The sequence below is a fragment of the Aotus nancymaae genome, unplaced genomic scaffold, assembly GCF_030222135.1.
Source record: "Aotus nancymaae isolate 86718 unplaced genomic scaffold, 86718_ANA_hifiasm-v0.15.2.pri h1tg000020l, whole genome shotgun sequence".
NCBI classification, from domain to species: domain Eukaryota; kingdom Metazoa; phylum Chordata; class Mammalia; order Primates; family Aotidae; genus Aotus; species Aotus nancymaae.
The window spans coordinates 65,640,217-65,661,715 of record NW_026988432.1 but is presented as its reverse complement, the minus strand read 5'-3'; the positions used below and the strand labels follow the sequence as shown (position 1 = coordinate 65,661,715).

Below are 21,499 nucleotides of genomic sequence, written 5' to 3'. Positions count from 1 at the left end.
GCCACTGCATTCCAGCTTGGGCAACAGAGAGAGACTCTGCCTCAAAAAAAAAAAAAAAAAAAAAAAAAAAAGAGCGAGAGAATGAATTACAAGGTATCTTAACCACTAAACTTCATGCAAGCTTTTCCATTGCTATCTCTTGTAAGAATAATTTTGCCCTAAATACTTAAAAATAATTTTTAAAAATGTGAAAATGCTTCCTTTAAACTGAGTTTTACAGTCAATTTCTTCTACATAAAAATTTGGGTTTTTAAGATACCAGAGACAACAAAAAATACTGCTTTTTGGAAAAGTATGTATTTAGCTCTGCATTCAATTTCTAGAATAACTGTCTTATTGTTAAGTCTCATTCAAATTAGCTTCATGGAGTCTTTGAGATGTTTCCAATTATGAAGTTGGCAGCGTGTCTAATACAGGCAATCCTGTTTTATTGTGCTTTGTTTTATTGTGCTTTGTACATATTGCAGTTTTTTACAAATTGAAGGTTTGTGGCAACCCTGCATCAAGCAAGTTTATTGGTGCTCTTTTTCCAATAGCATGTGCTGATTTCATTACCATTTTTTAGCAATGAAATATTTTTAAACTTATGTACATATATTTCGACATAATGCTATTGCATAACAGACTATAGTATAACCCTTTTATATGCACTGTGAAACCAAAAAATTCCTCTTGACTTGTTTTACTGTGGTATTTGCTTTACTGAGATGGTCTAGAACCTAAAATGTCTGAGGTATGCCTAAAAATTCACTTGTGAGACTTCTCATTACTAAATAGATTTGAACTTGAAAGGTTAATTCTTGAAAGGCTGTTTCTTTTCCCAGGATGAATATTTCTGCAATTTTGCTAGCTGCCCAAGTAAAATTAAGTAAAAAACATTTAGCACACGTTTCACTCTTATTTTTTTCTATAAAAATATAACTCTTTATTAAATAACATGCACAAATATCAACTAGTCATTTATTAAACAGATATTTAGAACAAATTTTAAAGAAATACAAATCCTTAGGTACAATTTAGAATCTTGTTCATGATATTTGAATAATTTAAAAAGAATCACTGATTAAACGAATCATCCTTTATTTTTCTTTCTGAATCCAAAACCTTTTCAGGCATATACTCCATTCCAACTTTTTTCCTAGCATTTCAGAGCTTCAGGATATCTTTAATACCAAAAGCCCTTAACTACTTATTTGAGTATATATTTCCAATGAGAAGGCATTAACATTTCTTTTAAGCTATCATTAGCTTTGAGTCTCTTTACAAAGGAAATTTGTAGAAGCATAATCATGGCAGAGAGGCTCCAGCTTTTTGAGGTACTACTGAAGAGCGTGAGAACTGTGGTTAAGACTAAAAAGCTGGATGACTAAAATTCGCCAGATTCCTGCTTGCTGGCTTTTCTCTTCTGAAGCTTGTTCTGTTTGGCCCAACTATTTCCCAGCAACCATCAGAACAAAATGCTCTATAAACTTAACCCTCTCTGATTTTCTATAACTTCAAAGCTCAATTATTTGGTTTTTGATTTTTACAATTTGCCACACTAACCCATCAAATTTCCTTTTTAGGCTAAAGTATAAACAAACTTTGCAGTAAGTTTTCATATTTAAAAAGTATTGCTTTTATAAATTAGCTTTTAATGTTCCCAGGCTTAATAAACTTAACTTCAACAGAACCAGTGCTTCAAAATCTACCCTGCCTTTCTGGCCCCATTTATCCAATAAAAAAGGCCAAAATCTCTCACCTAAATTTCTAAAGAAAACTAAATCCAACCTTTATAATAAAGTCCTTGCACTATGTATTTTTTTTTACATGTGCTGCTTTATTGCGCATGCCAAGTACAGTAAGAATTAAAATATGAATTGACGTAAAAATTCAAAAATCCCTAAGCTTAATATGTACCTTTGCACTCAAAAACATTTACATTCTCTCCTACTAGCTGGAATTTCCAGCTTGTCCTAGATCACTTCATTCCTCACATATTTGCTCACTTTGCTCTATGGGAATAGAAAACATTCAGTATCATAATTCAAGAAAGTATTGTGGAAAGTTTCACAAATTTTACCTCATATACTTATGATAAGTTGTGCACTAACCTAATTTTCTTTTCAAAAATGTCTAACAAGTTCAGCAGCAGATTTCAGACCTGAAATATTCCTGAATATTTAATTTACATCATGTTATAGGAGAAACTGGATTTTTTTCCTAAGTATATTGCTAATTTATTATAAAACAGCATACCAAGTTTTATTTCAATTATAAAATTTTGCAAATTATGTCTTGTATCTTGACATAAGGAAAAAAATACAACATATTAACCTGTTTTTCATAAACATTTCAGAGATTGACTGGAATATTCCTATATTTCTTTTACTTATTTTGACTACCAAATATCTTTTTTTGATTTGCATACTCAGTTTTTATTTTAAAAGTGCAAAGGCTATTAAGCTTAAAACATTAAGCAATGTAAAAAAGTTTTACAATGATTTAACATGACCAATAAAATTTATTAAACATATTTACATATATTCACAGATTCTTTCATAGTTGAATATTAAAATAGACATTTACAATTTCAGAATTTTCATTCAAAGGCATTTTTTTTTTCCTGGGGAAATAGGCTATACTGTGAGATGAAAAAAGAGCTAAGTCTTTTTGTATGACTAAGTCTAAACACAGCAAGTCACAGGTCTACTAGAGGAAACTAGTATGAAGCGCCTTACACTGTTGCAGGCATCAATTATGGAGAGAGTTAAATTATAGGAAGCATGCAATACAACTAAGCCACAATCTTTGCAGTTATGGTGATGAAAACAAGCTAACTGAAACACATGCATGCCGTATTTAAAAGTTTTCTACCTGTACACACTACTACTACACTCCATACAAACCACAACTTTGGTCCAATGAAACAGGAGACAAAACGGTTTTACAGTTATTTCTTTGTACATGTTTTGACTACCAATCCCTTTGTATACAGTTCGACCATTAATTACAAGATTTACATCTGCACAATATGTATAAAATAAGTTATTAAAAAGGAAGACAATATTAAAACTTTTCAAAAAGAAAACTGTACAATAATTTACAGATATAATAAACTGAAGAAATTTTGTGCCAAGTTTTTCTCCCACATTAGAAACTATTTGGTAGGAATTGACCCTTTTAGTTTATTGATGTATTTTTATTAAAACCTGAAAGAGATTTGAATACTAGTGGTTATCTCATTACTCAAGAGTGCTAACAACTTCCAGCGCTGTTAGCAGATTCTCAACTTTTTAAATATCTACCAGTCTGCCAACATGCTGTAATGCAATAGTTACCTTTTCCAATATAAATAATAGTTTTCTATTAGAAACTGTGTTTGGATCTAAGATCCAAAATAATTCTCATTTTTTATAAAATGACAGTGTTTACTACATAACCAACTATAATTGAACTTTACTAACAATTGTAAAGGCATGAGTATTTTTGTCAAAAGGCAGTATTCCACAGTATAACGCTTAAGCATCACCCATTTAGGATAATAACATCAGGAAGTACTGACTGCTATATAGGAGTCAATTCAAAGTCGTCATTAACATCAACAAGGGGAACATAAAACTCCTGGATTTCATAAATGCTGATAGATTTATAGGTGGCAGGATCAAGTTCCTGGAGTTTGAGCTGCCATTCTAATCTCTGGACAGCATTTAAAGCCGCAGCTTCATGTTGCTGCCTCATTAAAAGACACGTCTATTTAAAAGAAGAGAAGAGTTACTTGATTATTCTGTTAACTTTGCTTTGTTTAAAAATTCTCATCCAGTTTCTTTAGGGACTAAGATGGACATATCAGGAGCATAAAAAGCATTTGAATTACAAACCCATTTCTTTTCTTTTCTTTTTTGAGACACAGTCTTGCTGTCTCCCAGGCTGGAGTGCAGTGGCGAGATCTGGGCTCACTGCAATCTCTGCCTCCTGGGTTCAAGCAATTCTCTTGCTTCAGCCTCCCAAGCAGCTAAGACATGTGCTACCACACCTGGCTAAGTTTTTAATTTTTGGTAGAGATGGGGCTTCACCATGTTGGCCAGGCTGGTCTCAAACTCCTAACCTCAGGTGATCTGCCTATCTCGGCCTCCCAAAGTGCTGGGATTACAGTCATGAACCACCACACCAGCCTACGAGTCCACTTCTGTTTTACCCTGTTTGTACACACATACTATTTCTGGGTCTGCAACTTCATTTTCATCTTATACAGCAAGGGTCCCCAACCCCCAGACTGGTACTGCTCCATGACCTGTTAGGAACTGGGCCACACCTCAGGAGCATTACCATCTCACCTCAGCCTCCTGTTAGATCAACTGCGGCATTAGATTCTCCTAAGAGCTCAAACCCTATTGTGAATTGCCCATGCAAGGGATCTAGGTTGCATGCTCCTTATGAGAATCTAATGCCTGATGAAGTGGAGGTTTCATCCCAAAACCATCCTCCCACACTCACCCATGGAAAAACTGTCTTAAACAAAACTGGTCCCTGGTGCCAAAAAGGTTGGGACTGCTGTTACAGATTTTAATTTGAAAATATTATTTCAAAATCTCAAATCAAATGATTTGCTTTATAGATTATTTGAGAATTATATTCCTTTTCTTACCACTCTCCTATTCTTTCATATGTTCAAGCTATAACCTGACAGGTATACTGGATAATAAGCATGAAGACCTATACTGGAAACTGCATTTTCTGTGGCAGTTTCCTCTTTCATACTATATTAGTCCTTAAAATGAACTTGTGGTCTTTATCTTTCCAATTGTGGCCTAGTGTGAGGATTCATGACTAACCATTCTTTCCCCTCCTAATTATTTCTCCCCAATACAGCTGTAAAGATTTTTTTAAAGGAGGAAGCATTCATTTAAACTGACCTCTAAACATACGTACCTTCAATTTGTCAAATTTATCATCCACATCTTGTAACCAAGACATGAATTGTCTTGCATTAAAGCGATCCCTCACAGAAGTTTTACTGTCATCAGACTAAAAGAGAAAAGTTGAATATTATAAAATACAATAAACCACTTTAATATATGTGATTATAATATTTTTATGGTATATGCCCCTTAGTAATGATGAAAATATATTTTGAAAAATATATAAATGGAATACTATTGAAGTTTGGTAAAACTTTTATTTTCATATTGTGCAGGCAGATTGGTTATTAGAATTCTTGGGATGGTAGGTTTAGTTAAATAGATTCCTATTGTTCTATATCAAAGATGTTCCTCAAAAAGGTATGTTATATTGAGTACTGTGCCTGTGACATTATTACTGTATAATCAATGACACACAATTTTAATGTTAAAGTTTACTATCTGTAGGGACAAAAAGTATCCAGGTGGGAGAGAGCTGCTTTTGAGGCCAACATTTCTTCCAGGACCAATCTCTAGGGTGCTCATGAAGAAATTCTTTATCAACACTTAAGAATACCAGTTTTGAGGCCAGGTGTGGTGGCTCATGCCTGTAATCCCAGCACTTTGGGAGGCTGAGGCAGGCAGATCACCTGAGGTCAGGAGTTTGAGACTAGCCTGACCAACATAGAGAAACCCCGTCTCTACTAAAAATACAACAAATTAGCTGGGTGTGGTGGCACATGCCTGCAATTCCAGCTACTCAGGAGGCTGAGGCAGGAGAATTGCTTGAACCCAGGAGGCGGAGGTTGCGGTGAGTCAAGATTGTGCCATTGCACTCCAGCTTGGGCAACAAGAGTGAAACTCCATTTCAAAAAAAAAAAGAACACCAGTTTTGGAATTAACATAGGCTATATTCAAATTTCAGCTCTGTACCTTACTATGTAATCTTGAACTAATTATACAGTCTCAGTCTTATACTCTGTAAAATGTGGTAATAGTGCCTCTTCAGCTTGTTTTGAGAAAGAAAAGTGTCTATAAAGCCCTCACCATAATGCTTAGGCACACAGGAAGCACTCAATGCAGCACTCACTCCCTCTAATTACTACCACTACCAGTGCATCAAAGTGACATCCAGGTAGCAGGTAGCTCTCACACTCACACTACTCACATTTTTAGCAGCTATAATTTCTTCCTTGGGCCCCAAGTTAGATGTTTTGACTATTTAACATTTTATTGTTGACTTTTAAATATTACAAGTTTATTTATTTTTCTTTATCACATTTCAGGTGCTCACATAAGTTTATTTTGAAAAGGAAGAAGTAACAGTAAGAGAGTAGACTAATGGACGATCTAAGCCCTACCCAAAGAAAAGTAAACTTTTTTTTCCCTTTAGTTCTTTCAAAGGCTACTCCCATAGGAAATATGCTTGCTACTTGAGACCTTGTACTCTAAAGCCAGCTGTAAAAGGGTGGATAACAGTTCCATATTTAAGTAAGTCACCAAAAATGCAGAAGTGTTTTTAGGATAAGTTTCTCTATGTCAAGAGAATACGCCTCACATTTTGGTATCTCATCAAGCTGAATTTCTTCCCCCATGTCAGACAGGTAATGTGTGCTCACTGCAACAAGGTTTGAGAGAGGCCTGTCTCAAACAGTGTCAAAACTCAATCATCAGGCTTATGATCCACAAAAGGATCTTATCAAGCTTAATTTAATCTAAAGTCAGGTAGTCTGGATCACTAAGAAAATCTGGGGCAGGGTAAAATGAATTATTCAAGTTATCAAAATCCCTTTACAATTGAAAATTTATACTTTTCTAGGAAAATGCATTTATTTTTGAAATTCTCTTTTTAATCTATATGAGACTGGGCTTTCCTCAACTCTGCTGTATTTGATTACCAATATGTTTTCATCTATTTTAAATGTTATCAGAAATTTCTTAATGTTTTTGTCTAATAGTTTCCCACCTCAATTTCCAGCTCTGCTATGAATTTTTTATTTTTAATTAATTATTTTTAAGAGACAGAATGTTGCTCTGTCATCCAGGCTGGAGTGCAGTAGCACAATCATACCTCACTGCAGGCCGGAACTCCTTGGCTTAATTGATCCTCCCACCTTAGCCTCCTGGAGTAGCTAGGGCTACAGGGATACATCACCATGCCAGGCTTTTTACTTTTGCCATTTCTTTGTTTTTGAGATGGAGTCTTACCCTGTTGCCCAGGCAGAGTACAGTGGCACAATCTGGCTCACTGCAACCTCCACCTCCTGGGTTCAAATGATTCTCCTGCCTCAGCCTCCTGAGAAGCTGGGATTAAAGGTGCCTGCCACCATGCCCTGCTAATTTTGTATTTTTAGTAGAGATGGGGTTTCTCCATGTTGGGCAGGCTGGTCTTGAACTCCTGACCTCAAGATCCACCTGCCTTGGCCTCCCAAAGTGCTGGGATTACAGGTGTGAGCAACCTCACCCGGCCGTCTTTTGTCATTTCAATGAGTTTTGGGAGAAAAAAGAAATCAACAGGTGTGTATGTTTACTCAACCATTCTGAACTAGAAATCTCCAAGAGACTTTTCCTTGTAACTTGATTATAAACCTCAATTTATATTGCTCTAAAACTCATTACTCTCTAACTGTTCAAAACTTAAAAAGACTTCGAGATACCACAGTGTCTAGTCCAGCCTATAACAACATGGTTAAACTGTTAATTGCAGTTATTAAAAATCATCCATTCTTCCCTTTAAACATCTTTAAGTATAAAAGTTCTAGAAAGTCCCTCAGTGGACTCTTTGGTGCCTATTTCCTTAGTCACACAGTTCTTTCTGAAGAGATCCAATGTTAATAGCATCCTCAGATATCTCTGAACACTTTCATTTGAAAAACAGTTATTGCTTTAAGGTTGTTTTTTTTTTTGAGACAGGGTCTCAATCTGTTGACCAGGCTCGAGTGTAGTGGTGCAATCACAGCTCACTACAGCCTTGACCTCCCAGGCTCAAGAGATCCTCCTACCTCAGCCTCCCTCGTGGCTGGGACTACAGGTGTGCCCCACCATACCCAGTTAATTTTTGTATTTTTTTGGTAGAAATAGGGTTTCACCAAGTTTCCTAGGCTGGTCTTGAACTCCTGAGCTCAAGCGATTGCCCACTTTGGCCTCCCAAAGTGCCGCGATTACAGGCATGAGGCACCATGCCCATCTGGTGCCTTAAGTTTGAAACCTAATGATCTAGTTCAATCTTGATTTTTTTATAGATGAAAAAAAAATAAAGCTCAGAAGAGTCTAAAAATATTTTTCTGTGATAGACCCTATTATCCTTTGCATTACTAGCTAATTTCCTTTAAAACAGCATTTCCTAGTCTGTTTTCAGGTGGTAATCCTTCCCTGTTTATTTTTAAATTTTTAATCATTAAATTCTTTCTTTCCTAACCAATGAATTCATTCTGGTTTATGAGCCATTAGAAAAGTCTGAAAACTAATATGGCTGGTCTGAGTTCATGTAATTTATATGTGGCAGTAAATTTTATTGAAGATATTTCTTCAGTCTTTCACAATTCATGTATTCCACCAACATTCATGGTCAAACTAAGAGCCTCGCTCTGTTTTTAGGACTGTCACAACCTAGAGGTACCATCCAGCTGCACTATTTTTCAGTGTACAATAGCTTTCTAGCTGCCTGGAGGTCAGAACTAAAGGTATAAACATTCACTTTAGAAACAAATGACACATACCTGTATGGGCACTATCCTAAACACACAGGTGTTTTGTGATCATCTGCTTTTATAATAAAAACCTAATGTTTAGAGTGCTTTAGAAAATTGAGGACCAGCTGATCTGGAAGTACTCTGGTTTAAGAGTTATTTTTCTTCTTTGACCTTTAATGACTGATGAATTCAAGTTCCTTCTATGGAAACAGATCCTAAAAATAGCCAAGTTGCATTTTTTGAGAGCATTCTTTCTAAATGTATCAACAAACATTTTACCTGAGAGTCCAATGGTACATTGTATACTTCAGCATCCAGCAAAACAGTACAAGCACTAAATGGCAGTGTTTGATTTGCCAGTGTTCTTGCAGCTCTGTAATGAACTCGCAGAACTTCTTGTTCATTGGATACAATGAGTTTTTCCTAGTTGAATAAAGAATTAAAAAAACATAAATTCAACAATTTTTTTTTAAGAACAATCTCACTCTCTCACCTAGGCTGTAGTGCAGTGGTGTGATCACAGCTCACTGCAGCCTTGACCTCCTGGGCTAAAGCGATCTTCCCACCTTAGCCTCCTGAGTCGCTGGACTATAGATGTGTGCCACCAGGCCCTGCTAATTAAAAAAAAAAATATATATATATATATAAAAATTCTCACTATGTTGCCCAGACTGGTTTCAAAATCCTGGGCTCAAGTGATTCTCCCACCTCACCCTCTCAAAATTCTGAGATTATAGGCATGACCACTGTGCCTGGCCTCTTCTCACTCTGTCACCCAGGATGGTTTGCAGACATGATCACTGTAATCTTGAAATCCTGGGCTCAAGCAATCTTTCCACCTCAGCCTCCTGAGTATCTAGTACTATAGGTGCGGACCACCACACTTGGCTAATTATAAAATTTTTGTAGAAACGGGGATCTCACTATGTTGCCCAGGCTGGTCACCATCTCCTGGGCTCAAGGGATCCTCCTTTCTTGGCCTCCCAAAGTGCTGGGATTACAGGTGTGAGCCACACACCTCGCCAGCATATTTTAAGTGATTTTATCTTATTCAAAAACAATTTATTAGGCCAGGTGTAGTGGCAAAACCCCATCTCTACAACAAACAAACAAATTAATTAGTTAAAGAACCCAAATTTCAGAGTAGTCTTTTCTTCACGGTAGGCTTGAGAAATTTGAGAACTCCCAGTATTCCAAAAGTAGAAATACATCCTCTCTCTCGAAAACTGGCAGTTTCTCTATTTTAAAATTATTTTGTAAAGCATGGTGGCATAAAATAGTGACTTTTAGTGTATTTACAAGATGGTCCACCATCACCAGAACATTTCCATCACTCCAAAAACAAACCTGCTGTCCATTAGCAGATTCCTTATTCCCCGCACCCTCTTCCTCTATTCTCCTAGTAACCACTAATCTAACTTTTGTCTCTATGAATTAGCTATCTTGAACATTTAATATAAATGGAATCGTACACTATGCAATATGTGGTCTTTTGTGATTGGCTTCTTTCACTTGGCATAATGATTTCATGGTTCATGTTGTAGCATGCATCAGTACTTATTCCATTTTATGGCTGAATAATATTCCACTGCATGAATATATACCACATTGTATTCATCAGCTGATAGCCATTTGGGCTTGAAGGGTAGCAGAAAATCCTGCCCCAAAATATGCCACTTTGGCATAAGGATTATTCTGAGCTAAAAGCAGTTTGAAGTCTGCAGGCTCAAGAGTCTTCTGACCTCCCCTTTTCTACCTGAAAGCCAGAGATAAAACTCCCATGGGAAAGATGCTCTCCTGAAATCAGGAGGAAAGAAACATTCTTATGACCAGAGACAGGGAGTCAAGGCCAAGAGAATTCTGTACAAACAGACCTTGTTAAAGTAACTTTCACCTTCCTTTAGCCTCCCAGTAGATTTTACTTTTCCAGAGCTGCCTTTCCTTCTTCAACCTAGCATAAAATCACTTAGGTTTTGCCACTTCTTTGGTTCCCATGTGACATAAATCTTACAGTAAATAAATCTGCACATTTTTCTCCTGTTAATCTGTCTATGTCAGATGAAGTAAGATAAAAGTCATTTAAAATATGCTGGCCAGGCATGGTGGCTTTCACCTGTAATCTCAATGCTTTGGGAGGCTGAGGTGACCTTAAGGTCCATCTGGAGACCTTAAGATGGTAGAAGTAACTTTTGCCTCCCCTACAGGCTATTTACATTTTGGGATAATATTTTAAAAATGCTGCTATAAACGTTCACACTCAGGTTTTTGTTTGGATGCATGTTTTCATTTCTCTTCAGTAAATAAGTAGGAGTGGAACTGCTGGGTCATCTGGTGACTCTGTTTAACTTGTTGAGGAACCACCAAACTGTGTTCCACAGTAGCTGTATCATTTCACATTCCTATCAGCAATGGAAGAGTGCTAATTTCTTCAGAACCTTGCCAGTATTTATTATATCTGTCTTTTTGATAATAGCCATTCTACTGGGTCTGAAGTGGTATCCCCTGTGTTGGCAGCTTTTTTATAATGAATTTTTTTTTTTTTAACTTTTTTGAGACAGAGTTTTGCTCTTGTTGCTCAGGCTGGAGTGCAATGGTGCAATCTTGACTCCCAGGTTCAATAGATTCTCCTGCCTCAGCCTCCCGAGTAGCTGGGATTACAGGCATGCGCCACCATACCTGGCTAATTTTGTATTTTTAGCAGAGGCAGGGTTTCTCCATGTTGGTCAGGCTGGTCTCAAACTCCCAACCTCAGGTGATCTGCCCTCCTCAGCCAAAGTGCTGGGATTACAGGTGTGAGTCAACGTACTTGGCCTATAAATGAGTATTTTTATAGAAAAAACATACTGTACACTGACATAAACTACTTGTAAACCTCTGACATCACAATAAAATCCTTCCTTAATGTATTAAGTGGGGCCCAAAACTACTTATGTAATATGCAGTCATTCTACCACAAGGTTAATAAAATGATCTAGGCAATCTGCGTTTAGCAGACTGAGAATTCCTGGGGTCCAGCTGCAGATCCCAACCCATCCTAATCTTGGCTACAGACTTGTGCCATCTGGTCCTAACTATATTCTTTTATCTAAATATCAGTGGGGATAACCCTGGGACCTGTGGCTAGCTAGAACTTCACAGAGAGGTAAAATGACTCCAGGAACTCACAAGTTTCATAACATATATCATTTTATTGGCCCTGCCTAGAAGGCTGGGCTGGGAGAATACAAAGAATGTGCCTAGCCTTCTCCTCCTCACCATGTTTCCCATTCCGTTCTCAACTCCCAGGAACTTTGGTCTTCTCCTCATGGAGAATACAGGCCACATTACATCCAAATATGTATTATTGCAAATTTTAATTAAATTCATGAAAAAAAAACCCACAAAGAAACGTGGTCCCAATTAACTTCTTTTTTTTTTTTTTTGAGACAAGAGTTTCACTCTTGTTGCCCAGATTGGAGTGTAATGGCACAATCTCAGTTCACCGCAACCTCCGCCTCCCGGATTCAAGCGATTCTCTGGCCTCAGCCTCCCAAATAGGTGGGATTATAGGCAAGCACCACCATGCCCAGCCAATTTTGTATTTTCAGTAGAGACGGGTTTTCTCCACATTGGTCAGGCTGGTCTCGAACTCCTGATCTCAGGTGATCCACCCGCCTCGGCCTCCCAAAGTGCTGGGATTACAGGAGTGAGCCACTGTGCTCAGTCCTAACTTCTTAATTCTTATGTGACAAACAATATTCAAAGAGGTAGGCTTGCCGGGCGCGGTGGCTCACGCCTGTAATCCTAGCACTTTGGGAGGCCGAGGCGGGTGGATCACAAAGTCAAGAGATCGAGACCATCCTGGTCAACGTGGTGAAACCCCGTCTCTACTAAAAATACAAAAAATTAGCCGGGCATGGTGGCGCGCGCCTGTAGTCCCAGCTACTCAGGAGGCTGAGGTAGGAGAATTGCCTGAACCCAGGAGGCGGAGGTTGGGGTGAGCCCAGATCGCGCCATTGCACTCCAGCCTGGGTAACAAGAGCGAAACTCCGTCTCAAAAACAAACAAACAAACAAAAAAAACAAAACAAAAAAAAAACAAAGAGGTAGGCCTAACACTTATGATTTATTAAGTACAATTTAAAGTACAACTTGAAGTAATACATATCCAAAAACTTAATGTGAAAGAAAAAATAGCTAGAAGTATCTTTCTAAAACGTTGGTTGTAGTCCTGTAGAGATTAAGAGCAATAACCAAAAATCCCTCAAAAGCAAACACCATGTAAGAAATACATTTTCTTTTTTCTTTTTGAGATGGAGTCTCAACTCTGTTGTTCAGGCTGGAATGCGATGGCGTGATCTCAGCTCACTCCAACCTCCACCTGCCCAGTTCAAGTGATTCTCTTGCCTCAGCCTCTCCAGTAGCTGGGATTACAGATGCCCGCCACCACACCTAACTAAGTTTTGTATTTTTAGAAGAGATGCAGTTTCACCATGTTGGGCAGGCTGGTCTCGAACTCCTGACCTCAGGCAATCCACCTGCCTCGGCCTCCCAAAGTGCTGGAATAACAGGCAAGAGCCACTGCACCCAGCTGAGAAATACATTTTCTAAAGTCTCTCTCCTAAAATAATTGAGATGTCATTTTATTATAAATGTTGCTTAACTGACAATCTAAATAGTACACTTTCTATCAGCATTCTTAATTTTGTGTTTTTAAACCCCCTGAGCAGAGCCTCTCAAACAGTGTCTTCTAAGGATAGGTTATGGGTGTGCCAATGTCTTGCTTCCTCTTAGTTTCTGGGGTGGTAGAGTAGGGCACTGGGAAGTTCTGAGGAAAGGTGCCAGGGACTCTGGCTGTAAACTTTGTTTGTTCATTTAGTATAGTGTTCAAATATTACAATTTTCTGTGGGGAAAATGACCCTTGAACATCGTAGTTCTTAACTTGAGGTCCTTACACCCTCAAGAAGCCTGAGGATAGAATGAGGATACAGTAGTCTGTGAACCTGGATAGGAAAAAACTTATGTCTTTATTTTCACTAACCTCCAACTAGCATTTCTTTCAATCATGAACATGTCCACAAACCACAGTAGAATCAGAAGTATCTGCAGCTTTGTCATTCATAGAAATCACAAATATTTCCAATTTATTATGTATTATAGTTGTAATGATATCCCCTCAAATTTTTATACTAATTTCTTCTTCAAAATTCCAGCAGTGGCTGGCCACGATGGCTCATGCCTATAATCCCAGCACTTTGGGAGGCTAAGGCAGGAGGACCGCTTAAGCGAGGGAGTCCCAGTGTGTTGGGACTCCATCTCTACAAAAAATTTTTTTAAAAATTAGCTGGGTGTGGTGGTACATGCTTGTAGTCCCAGCTGTTTGGGAAGCTGAGGCAAAAGTATGGTTTAAGCTTAGAAGGTTGAGGCTGCGGTGAGCTGTGATGATCACACCACTGCCAGCCTGGGTGACAGAGTGAGACTGTCTCAAAAAAACAGAACAAAACAAAATCCCTGCAGTTATGAGATCTGCTGCTATGTGACAACTAACTGCAGTTCTGAGTAGAGATACTTGTATGACACAGCTGGCCAAGATCAAGCAATTCTGCAGCTAGTAGTTAGTGAGTCACCACGAGGTCAAGTTGTTTGTTCTCATAACAGTTAGACATTTAAAGTTACCCTTGAGTATTCTGCAATTCTAAATTATTTATTGGTTAAATAAATGGAAGATGATATCATTCTATTATCTGTTAAAGTTCTACAAATTACACAATTCAAATAAGAATTCTTAACTGTAAGGTGGCAAGGATTTCTGTAACCTGGACAGGTACACAGATGAATATATATGTTGAAGGTGGCTTCAAATGTCTGATAGTTGAAATAGCTATTGATGTGTATTATATTACCTAACTTCTTCTTGCTAAGAAGTTGCTCATTGTCAATGGGTAATGCAGTGTTTTAAATTCTGTATTGTGCTTCTTTATTTCTTGCTTCTCTTTGTAATCCTATGAATTTTTTTTATTTAAAAACATTCTGAGAAGAGATTTCAAATTTCCTAGACTGTTACAGAAGCCCACAGTAGGAAAAAAGTTAAGAATCTGTGTCAGGAAAATCAATCATGTATGAATCAAAGAAATTACATATAAATTTTGTTTACATATGAGTGTGTATATATTTCTGTGAAGAAGGATCATAGCTTACATCACATTTTCGGAGGCCTTCAACCCTCCCCAAAGATTAAGAACATGTTATATTTTTGTAAATCCAAGCAAAATGACTTATAATTTCTATAAATAGCTAGAATAGGTTTTTCTTCCTGTAATTTCATGCCAAGAATAACTAATGGAAGACAGATACTAAGGCAGACCTATGCAGACAAATAAGCATATCCTTTTTAAGTATTTTGCCCTTTAGCCCTAAAATAGCTGGTACCAAGCAATGATTCCAAAACTTGAAAATCCTAATGTTCCACTAGGTATTTACTGCTATAGCTCTACAAATTCAACAAATAATAAGTTATTAGACACTTATATATTAAAAATATACTCAACATGAATTATAATATGGGAGCAGCTATCCTAAAATAGGCTTAAAATTTTTCCATTTAATTAAGCCCAAGATAAAATCAAATCACTTCCCAAAATGGTTCTAGATTTTTTAAATCCACTAATAAAGAATTACAGACCATTTTAATTTATTGCTAAACCCAGTTATATTTAGCATAAGTGTAAATTTAAACATCTCTTACCCTTTCAATACTGTGTTGCAAACGTAGTTTCATCCTTACAACTTCCTGTTGCCGAAAAAGTTCTTTAAGTGGATCTGACAGTGAAGGTGGTGGTGTAATCTAATTAAAAAAATATATAGTTTAAAATAGTTTTATTTGCAAGAATGGGTTATTCTTTTAAAATGAAACCCCCTCCTAGAACTATGGTAACCAGTTCAGATGTAAAAAGAAAAAAAAAATTAAACCCTTTTAGTGCATAAAAAATCAAATTCTGATGTCTTGTGAATTAAATAATACAGCACCAAATATACAACTGGTTACTCTTGTTTGAAACACTGAACACAGTTAAGATGTTTTGATTCTGAGGCCACAACAAATTTCAGGCAAATTAGGACTATGGAAGATATTCTAGGGAGACATGCTTTAGATCATCAGTAAGTGACAGCTCATAGACAAGGAGGGGAGGAGGGAGGAGCCACTAAACCAGAAAAGCTGGTATAAACATGGAGGAAACATTCCTAAAGATTAAAGCAGTTCAACTGTACCTGTATAGTGAGGTCTGTCTGCAGATGCAATAAATATCAAACACTAAAGTCCTGGGTGTTACATTTCTTTTATAAAAGTAGATGGTCTAATAAATTTGTTTTTCAAACTTCTTTATTACATGTGATATCCCACCTGACGTTGTCTATCCACACTCCAAAAAGCTTCTGGTTCATCTCTAATTTGATACTATAGTGGACTGTGCTTTCTGGTAGATGCTGGAGGTTAAGGAAGCTGATTCAATCTATGCATGTAACTCCACTGTTAAAATAAGAAACACTGGCTGGGTGCAGTGGCTCACGCCTGTAATCCCAGCACTCTGGGAGGTCAGGGTGGGCAGATCACAAGGTCAGGAGTTCCAGACCATCCTGGCCAATATGGTAAAACCCTGCCTCTACTAAAAATATAAAAATTAGCCAGGAATGGTGGCTGGTGCTTGTAGTCAGTCCCAGCTATTCAGGAGGCTGACTCAGTATAATTGCTTGAACCCAGGAGGCAGAAGTTGCAGTGAGCTGAGATGGGGCCAATGCACTCCAGCCTGGGTGACAGAGTGAGACTCCATCTCAAAAAAAAAAAAAAAAAAAAAAAAAGAGACATCTTGGCCAGGCATGGTGGCTCTCGCCTGTAATCCCAGCACTTTGGGAGGCCAAAGCAGGATTGCTTGAGACCAGGAGTTTAAGACTAGCCTGGGCAACAGATTGAGACCCAATCTCTACAAAAAATTTAAAAATGATCTGGATGTGATGGTGTCCACCTGTAGCCTCAGTTACTCAGGAGGCTGAGATAGGATTGCTTGAGTCCAGGAGTTTGAGGCTGCAGATTATGACTGAACCACTGCACTCCAGCCTGGGCAACACAGTGAGGCAGTCTCTTAAGTTAAAAACAAAAATTAAAAAAAAAAAAAAAGACATCCAAGAGATGGCAATAACCATCTGTGACACCTAAATACTTTTTCTACCCCTTGGAGAATTTGTATTTCCCCCCGCAAAGTAAGATATCTTAGTATGTTTTGGCAAGTTGTAACTCTTCTGGTTTAACAGTCAATTCCATATGAAAGTGGGTCAATCAGGTATTTTCCACTTCTTGATGTAGTGCCACAGCAATCATGTAACACCATATATGAAAAGCTCTTGCCAAAATCACACCTGGCTCTACAAAGACTCGATAATCTTTGTATTATCGAGTACAGGTATTATGAGAGACTGAAAACATGTTAACTACCACCACAAGGACTCAATCAGTTGAATCACAATGTTGAAAATTCTACAGGACAAATAACTTATTGGGGCTTATCATTTCTCAGGCCTGTAATTGCAGTAATTCATTTGTTTGATTTCTGTGTCCTGTGAACTGCTTTAAATTTAGCATGAGTTGTAGGTAGATTGGTGGTTTTAGTTTTGGAAAATCATAGCGGCTTCTAGTTATTTCAAGGAATATAGAGAAAGAATATCTACTATCTGACACTGATGTGCCAGAGAAACTTCCTCAAGAGGGTAAATACCTGACCTGCATCTTAAAGGAAGAGGAGCCAGAGTTAAAGAGTTAGTGAAATAAGTCATGTGGGAAGAAAGGCAAAGGAGGGAGATAATTCCCTAGACAGGATAGCATGCAAAAACAAAGAATATCTGCAGACTATAGGTTGGTGCAAAAGTAACTGCGGTTTTGCCATTACTCTGTCATCCTTATTTCACACCATTTTGTCAAATTTGATGTTCTAAAAACTTAAGACCACAGAAGACATGAGCAGGGTCAAAGTAATGCAGGCTGCAGTCTACTCTGTAAACGTGCTTTTCTTAAAGTATGTTCCACAGAAGATTGGGCCCACAATTTCTCTTACAATTCTTTACAATCTTACAATTCTGTAAAGATTTACAGAAATGGTTCCAATAACAAATTTGGAAAACATTGTATACTTGTATAAACGCACCCACTTAGAAAACTCTCAATACATCAAAGCTTCTGATAAGTCCTGCAGTGAACCTATTTATTTTTAGATTAATAGTGTTTCCCAATCTTACTTGACCATGAAAGCCTCCCCACCTCACACAGGAGGTATTTAAATAACATGCTGTGGAAGAGGTATTACATAGGACACATTAGGGTTAAGTAATGGAGAACCATGAAAGGTCTGACAGCTTGCTGCCATGTGTGAACGGATACTATGGGGACAAGATTGTAGGCTAGGAATTGAGGAAGCAGATTACTGTTGTGTTAGTGTGAGATGGAGGAAGGAGTGAAGGAAATGGGTTTGAAAAATACTGGTGACTGGCTCAATAAACGTAAACAAGAGGACACACCTGCGGAGGACTGAGGCTTAGAGTGAGAACTGAAGGGTGGTAAGAGACACCACAGGAGGGGACAGGAGAGGAGAAAGAGAAGCAGGTTACTGGGTAACTTCAGCTCAGTGCTGACTTGAGTTTCTGAAGCTTATGAACATTCAGGTGGAGCTATGCAGTTACATAAAAGAAACCAAGGAGAGAGATCTGCTCAGGATATTTAAATGTGGGAATCATTAGTATATATCACATATAGGAGAGAGAGAAAATCACCAAAGAGATATGGAGGCTTTCTCAGGCAACTTTCCCTCTGGTGTTTTCCTCTCCATCTTTAAGTAAATAATGCTTGGAGATTTTGTCTTTCAGTATCTGGGTCCCAGGAGTCTTGACAATACTCACTCCCTTGATAGCTTCCCATGGATACACTTTTTTTATCACCCACTCTTGGGAGCCTTCCAAGATTTCTGTAGTGTGTAATCAGTGGCCACAGCAGATACTTGGTTGTAACAAATCTTGTTTCCTCCCTGTTCATTTGATTTTTGGGATGTGACCTGCAGCTTTACTCCCCTTGATTTCCTCTGGAAAAATGGCAGCACCATGGTTAAATTATGATTAAAGTACTAGAAGGATAAACCAACTGACTCTGGGAATGTTTTACCACATTTTTTTTTTTGTAGACATCTTGTTGGTCTTGAACCCCGGCCTCAAGTGGTCTTTCCACCTTGGCCTCCTAAAGTGCTGGGATTACAGTTATTAAGTCATCAGGCCTGGCCCCCATTTTACAATTTCTAATGGGTTCTATAACTGGATAACATAAATGTGAGGAAAGATTACTTTCATAAAATGGCAATTAGTTGGCTGGTAGGGAACAAATGGATAAAGCCATATTGGAAAGTAAGAAAAAGAATGTCGTGCCCACAAGATTTTTGTTATGCTGGTCTTTATTATTTTTCAAACTGAATTTTGAACAAATGAGTTTAGGTCCAGTAAACTTACACACACAGTATTTTATGTACAAACTCTGGAGTTCACATATTAGCTTGAGTTAAGTATGAACCTTAAAGTGATTTGCAGCTGTATAAAATATTGGTAACCACCTTAAATCTATATAGTGTTTTAAAGTTTTAATGGGCTTTGGCATATTCTATTTCAACCTACTTTGAGGTAGGGTAGACATTTATTTTTGTTTTACAGATGTGAAAACTAAGGATCAGAGATGGGAAATAAATAATTCAGTATCACACAGTGGGTCGGTAGCAAAATCCAGACTTGCAGTCATATATGCTAATTGGAAACCTACAGTGCTTTCTATTATATTGTGCTGTGTTTCACTACTTCAGTAATTCTCATTAAAAAATAAAAATAACTTCCCAATACATTCAGGAATACTTCTCACCTCTGTTTATAGTCCCTTTTAGAACAGTATTTGATACGATTTCTTTCTTTTTTTTTTTTGAGACAGAGTCTTGCTCTGTCACCCAGGCTGGAGTGCAATGGTGCGATCTCAGCTCACTGCAACCTCTGCCTCCTGGGTTCAAGTGATTCTCCTGTCTCAGCCTCCCGAGTAGCTGGGATTACAGATGCCCGCCACCACACCTAATTTTTGTATTTTTAGTAGAGATGGGGTTTCACCTTGTTGGTCAGGATGGTCTCAAACTCTTGACCTTTGATGATCCACCCACCTCGGCCTCCTAAAGTGCTGGGATTACAGGCATGAGCCACTGTGCCTGGCCACACTAAACTTCTAATATAACCAGACATATTCTGAGAATTGTTTCAAGGAAGTCAAACTTGAATTACATCACCTTTGCAAGAGTAAGAAAAGGTGACATACAAAATATACACATTTATGTATAATACATACACAGATTACATGTGTGTGTGTATATATACACACACAATAAATGTATATAGATGTAGTCAATAGACTAAGGCACCAACCTAGTATGGTTCATCTAAAATGATTTTTACTGAAATAGTTTGTACAAAGTTCTAACTTAAATTTGTTCTTTATAGTTATACCTCTATTTCAAGCCTATGTCACTACATATTATTTCAGGTAAAATTTCTTACTCTTTAAGGGAAAATAAAGTCGGGGAATGAAATAAGAAAGTTACTAGCTTTATATTTTTTTACTCATTAACAGATTATTTTGCTGAAAGAATCAGTAACAAATTTATTTACAACCCCCGACCTTTTTTTTTGAGATGGAGTTTTGCTCTTGTTGCCCAGGTTCAAGAGATTCTACCACCTCAGCCTCCTGAGTAGCTGGGATTACAGGTAATGCACTACCACACTCTGCTAATTTTGTATTTTTAGTAGAGACAGGTTTCTCCACATTGGCCAGGCTGGTCTCGAACTCCCGACCTCAGATGATCCACCTGCCTCGGCCTCCTAATGTGCTGGGATTACAGGAATGAGCACGACGCCCATCCTGCAATCCCTTATTTTTAATTTACTACTACTACCATCTAAATCTCAATCTTTTTAAGATTCAAAAGGCACTAGCATCAGGTGTTCTGTGGATATGGGACTAAAAACCATCCTTCTTCTAACTTTTTGATCTTTTTTGAACTGGGCTTTGAAAGAAGGAATGTCTGTCAAACAGCACAGAATAGTCAGAGAACTCCAAGTATAGCCAATAAGTACACATTAGAGGAGTAACTGGAGCCAAGCTTAGAACAGTATGAGAAGGATCTTGTATACAAGGAATAGGAAGGTTAGCCTAAAGAAAACTGGGAGTCCCTGAAGATGTTTAGCCCAGTGGTCACAAAATCAGATCTGTGCTTTATAATGAACCCAGACAGAAAGAAGGCAAGATTGAGGGGAGAGATCAGATGAGGACTAGAAACTTATGGCAGCAATTCAGAATGTCTATTTTGTTCATCTCTGATATCTAGTTACTAGCACAATGCTTAGCATCTAGTTATGACTTGCACGTACATTAAGATGAGTATTTGAATATGCAATATTTACATATCTGAATGATAGTCTAAGGAACTAACAAAGTCCTTGCATGGAGGGGAAAGGAAGTAAGATGAATGAACATGACTTAGTGACTGGTTTTAAGTGAGGCAGAGAAGAGATCAAGGTTGAATCTTGGGTTCCCAGTTGGGAAAATTAGATAGCAGACAATGACAGTAATCAAAGTAAAAAAGGCAAAAAACACTTTTGAGGTAAGATAATCACTTAGCTTTAGACATGATTTTAAGGATCTTGTTGGACATTAAGGTGTCCAGAAGCAGCTAGGAACGTGGTTATGGAGGTCAGGTCAGTAGTGTATTCAGGGCTAAAGATAAATTTGGGACTCAATCTATACGTGTATTACAGGTCACAGGCAGAGGCAGACATGTACATGATTAACTATACTATATTCTTGATGAAACCCACCAATAAGCCTCTTGC

The 21,499-nt window shown here is 37.7% G+C and overlaps 1 protein-coding gene and 1 non-coding gene across 6 annotated transcripts in view; both read right to left on the bottom strand.

Moving 5' to 3' along the window:
- Nucleotides 1-946: 946 nt before the first annotated feature.
- ANKRD12 (ankyrin repeat domain 12) overlaps nt 947-21,499 on the bottom strand; it is a 154,540-nt gene continuing 133,987 nt past the window's right edge. For all 5 annotated transcript variants that reach the window (XM_012446798.2, XM_012446797.2, XM_012446804.2 and 2 more), the window contains 4 exons: nt 15,297-15,395; nt 8,852-8,995; nt 4,912-5,007; nt 947-3,732 (listed from right to left, as the gene is read on the bottom strand). In XM_012446798.2, coding sequence (XP_012302221.2) covers nt 3,547-3,732; nt 4,912-5,007; nt 8,852-8,995; nt 15,297-15,395 — 525 coding nt within the window. In that variant the 3' untranslated portion in view covers nt 947-3,546. The remainder of the gene's footprint in view (nt 3,733-4,911; nt 5,008-8,851; nt 8,996-15,296; nt 15,396-21,499) is intronic.
- On the bottom strand, nt 6,475-6,575 carry LOC135276161 (small nucleolar RNA U13). The gene has a single exon (XR_010343724.1). It is a non-coding gene; the product is annotated as a small nucleolar RNA U13 (small nucleolar RNA).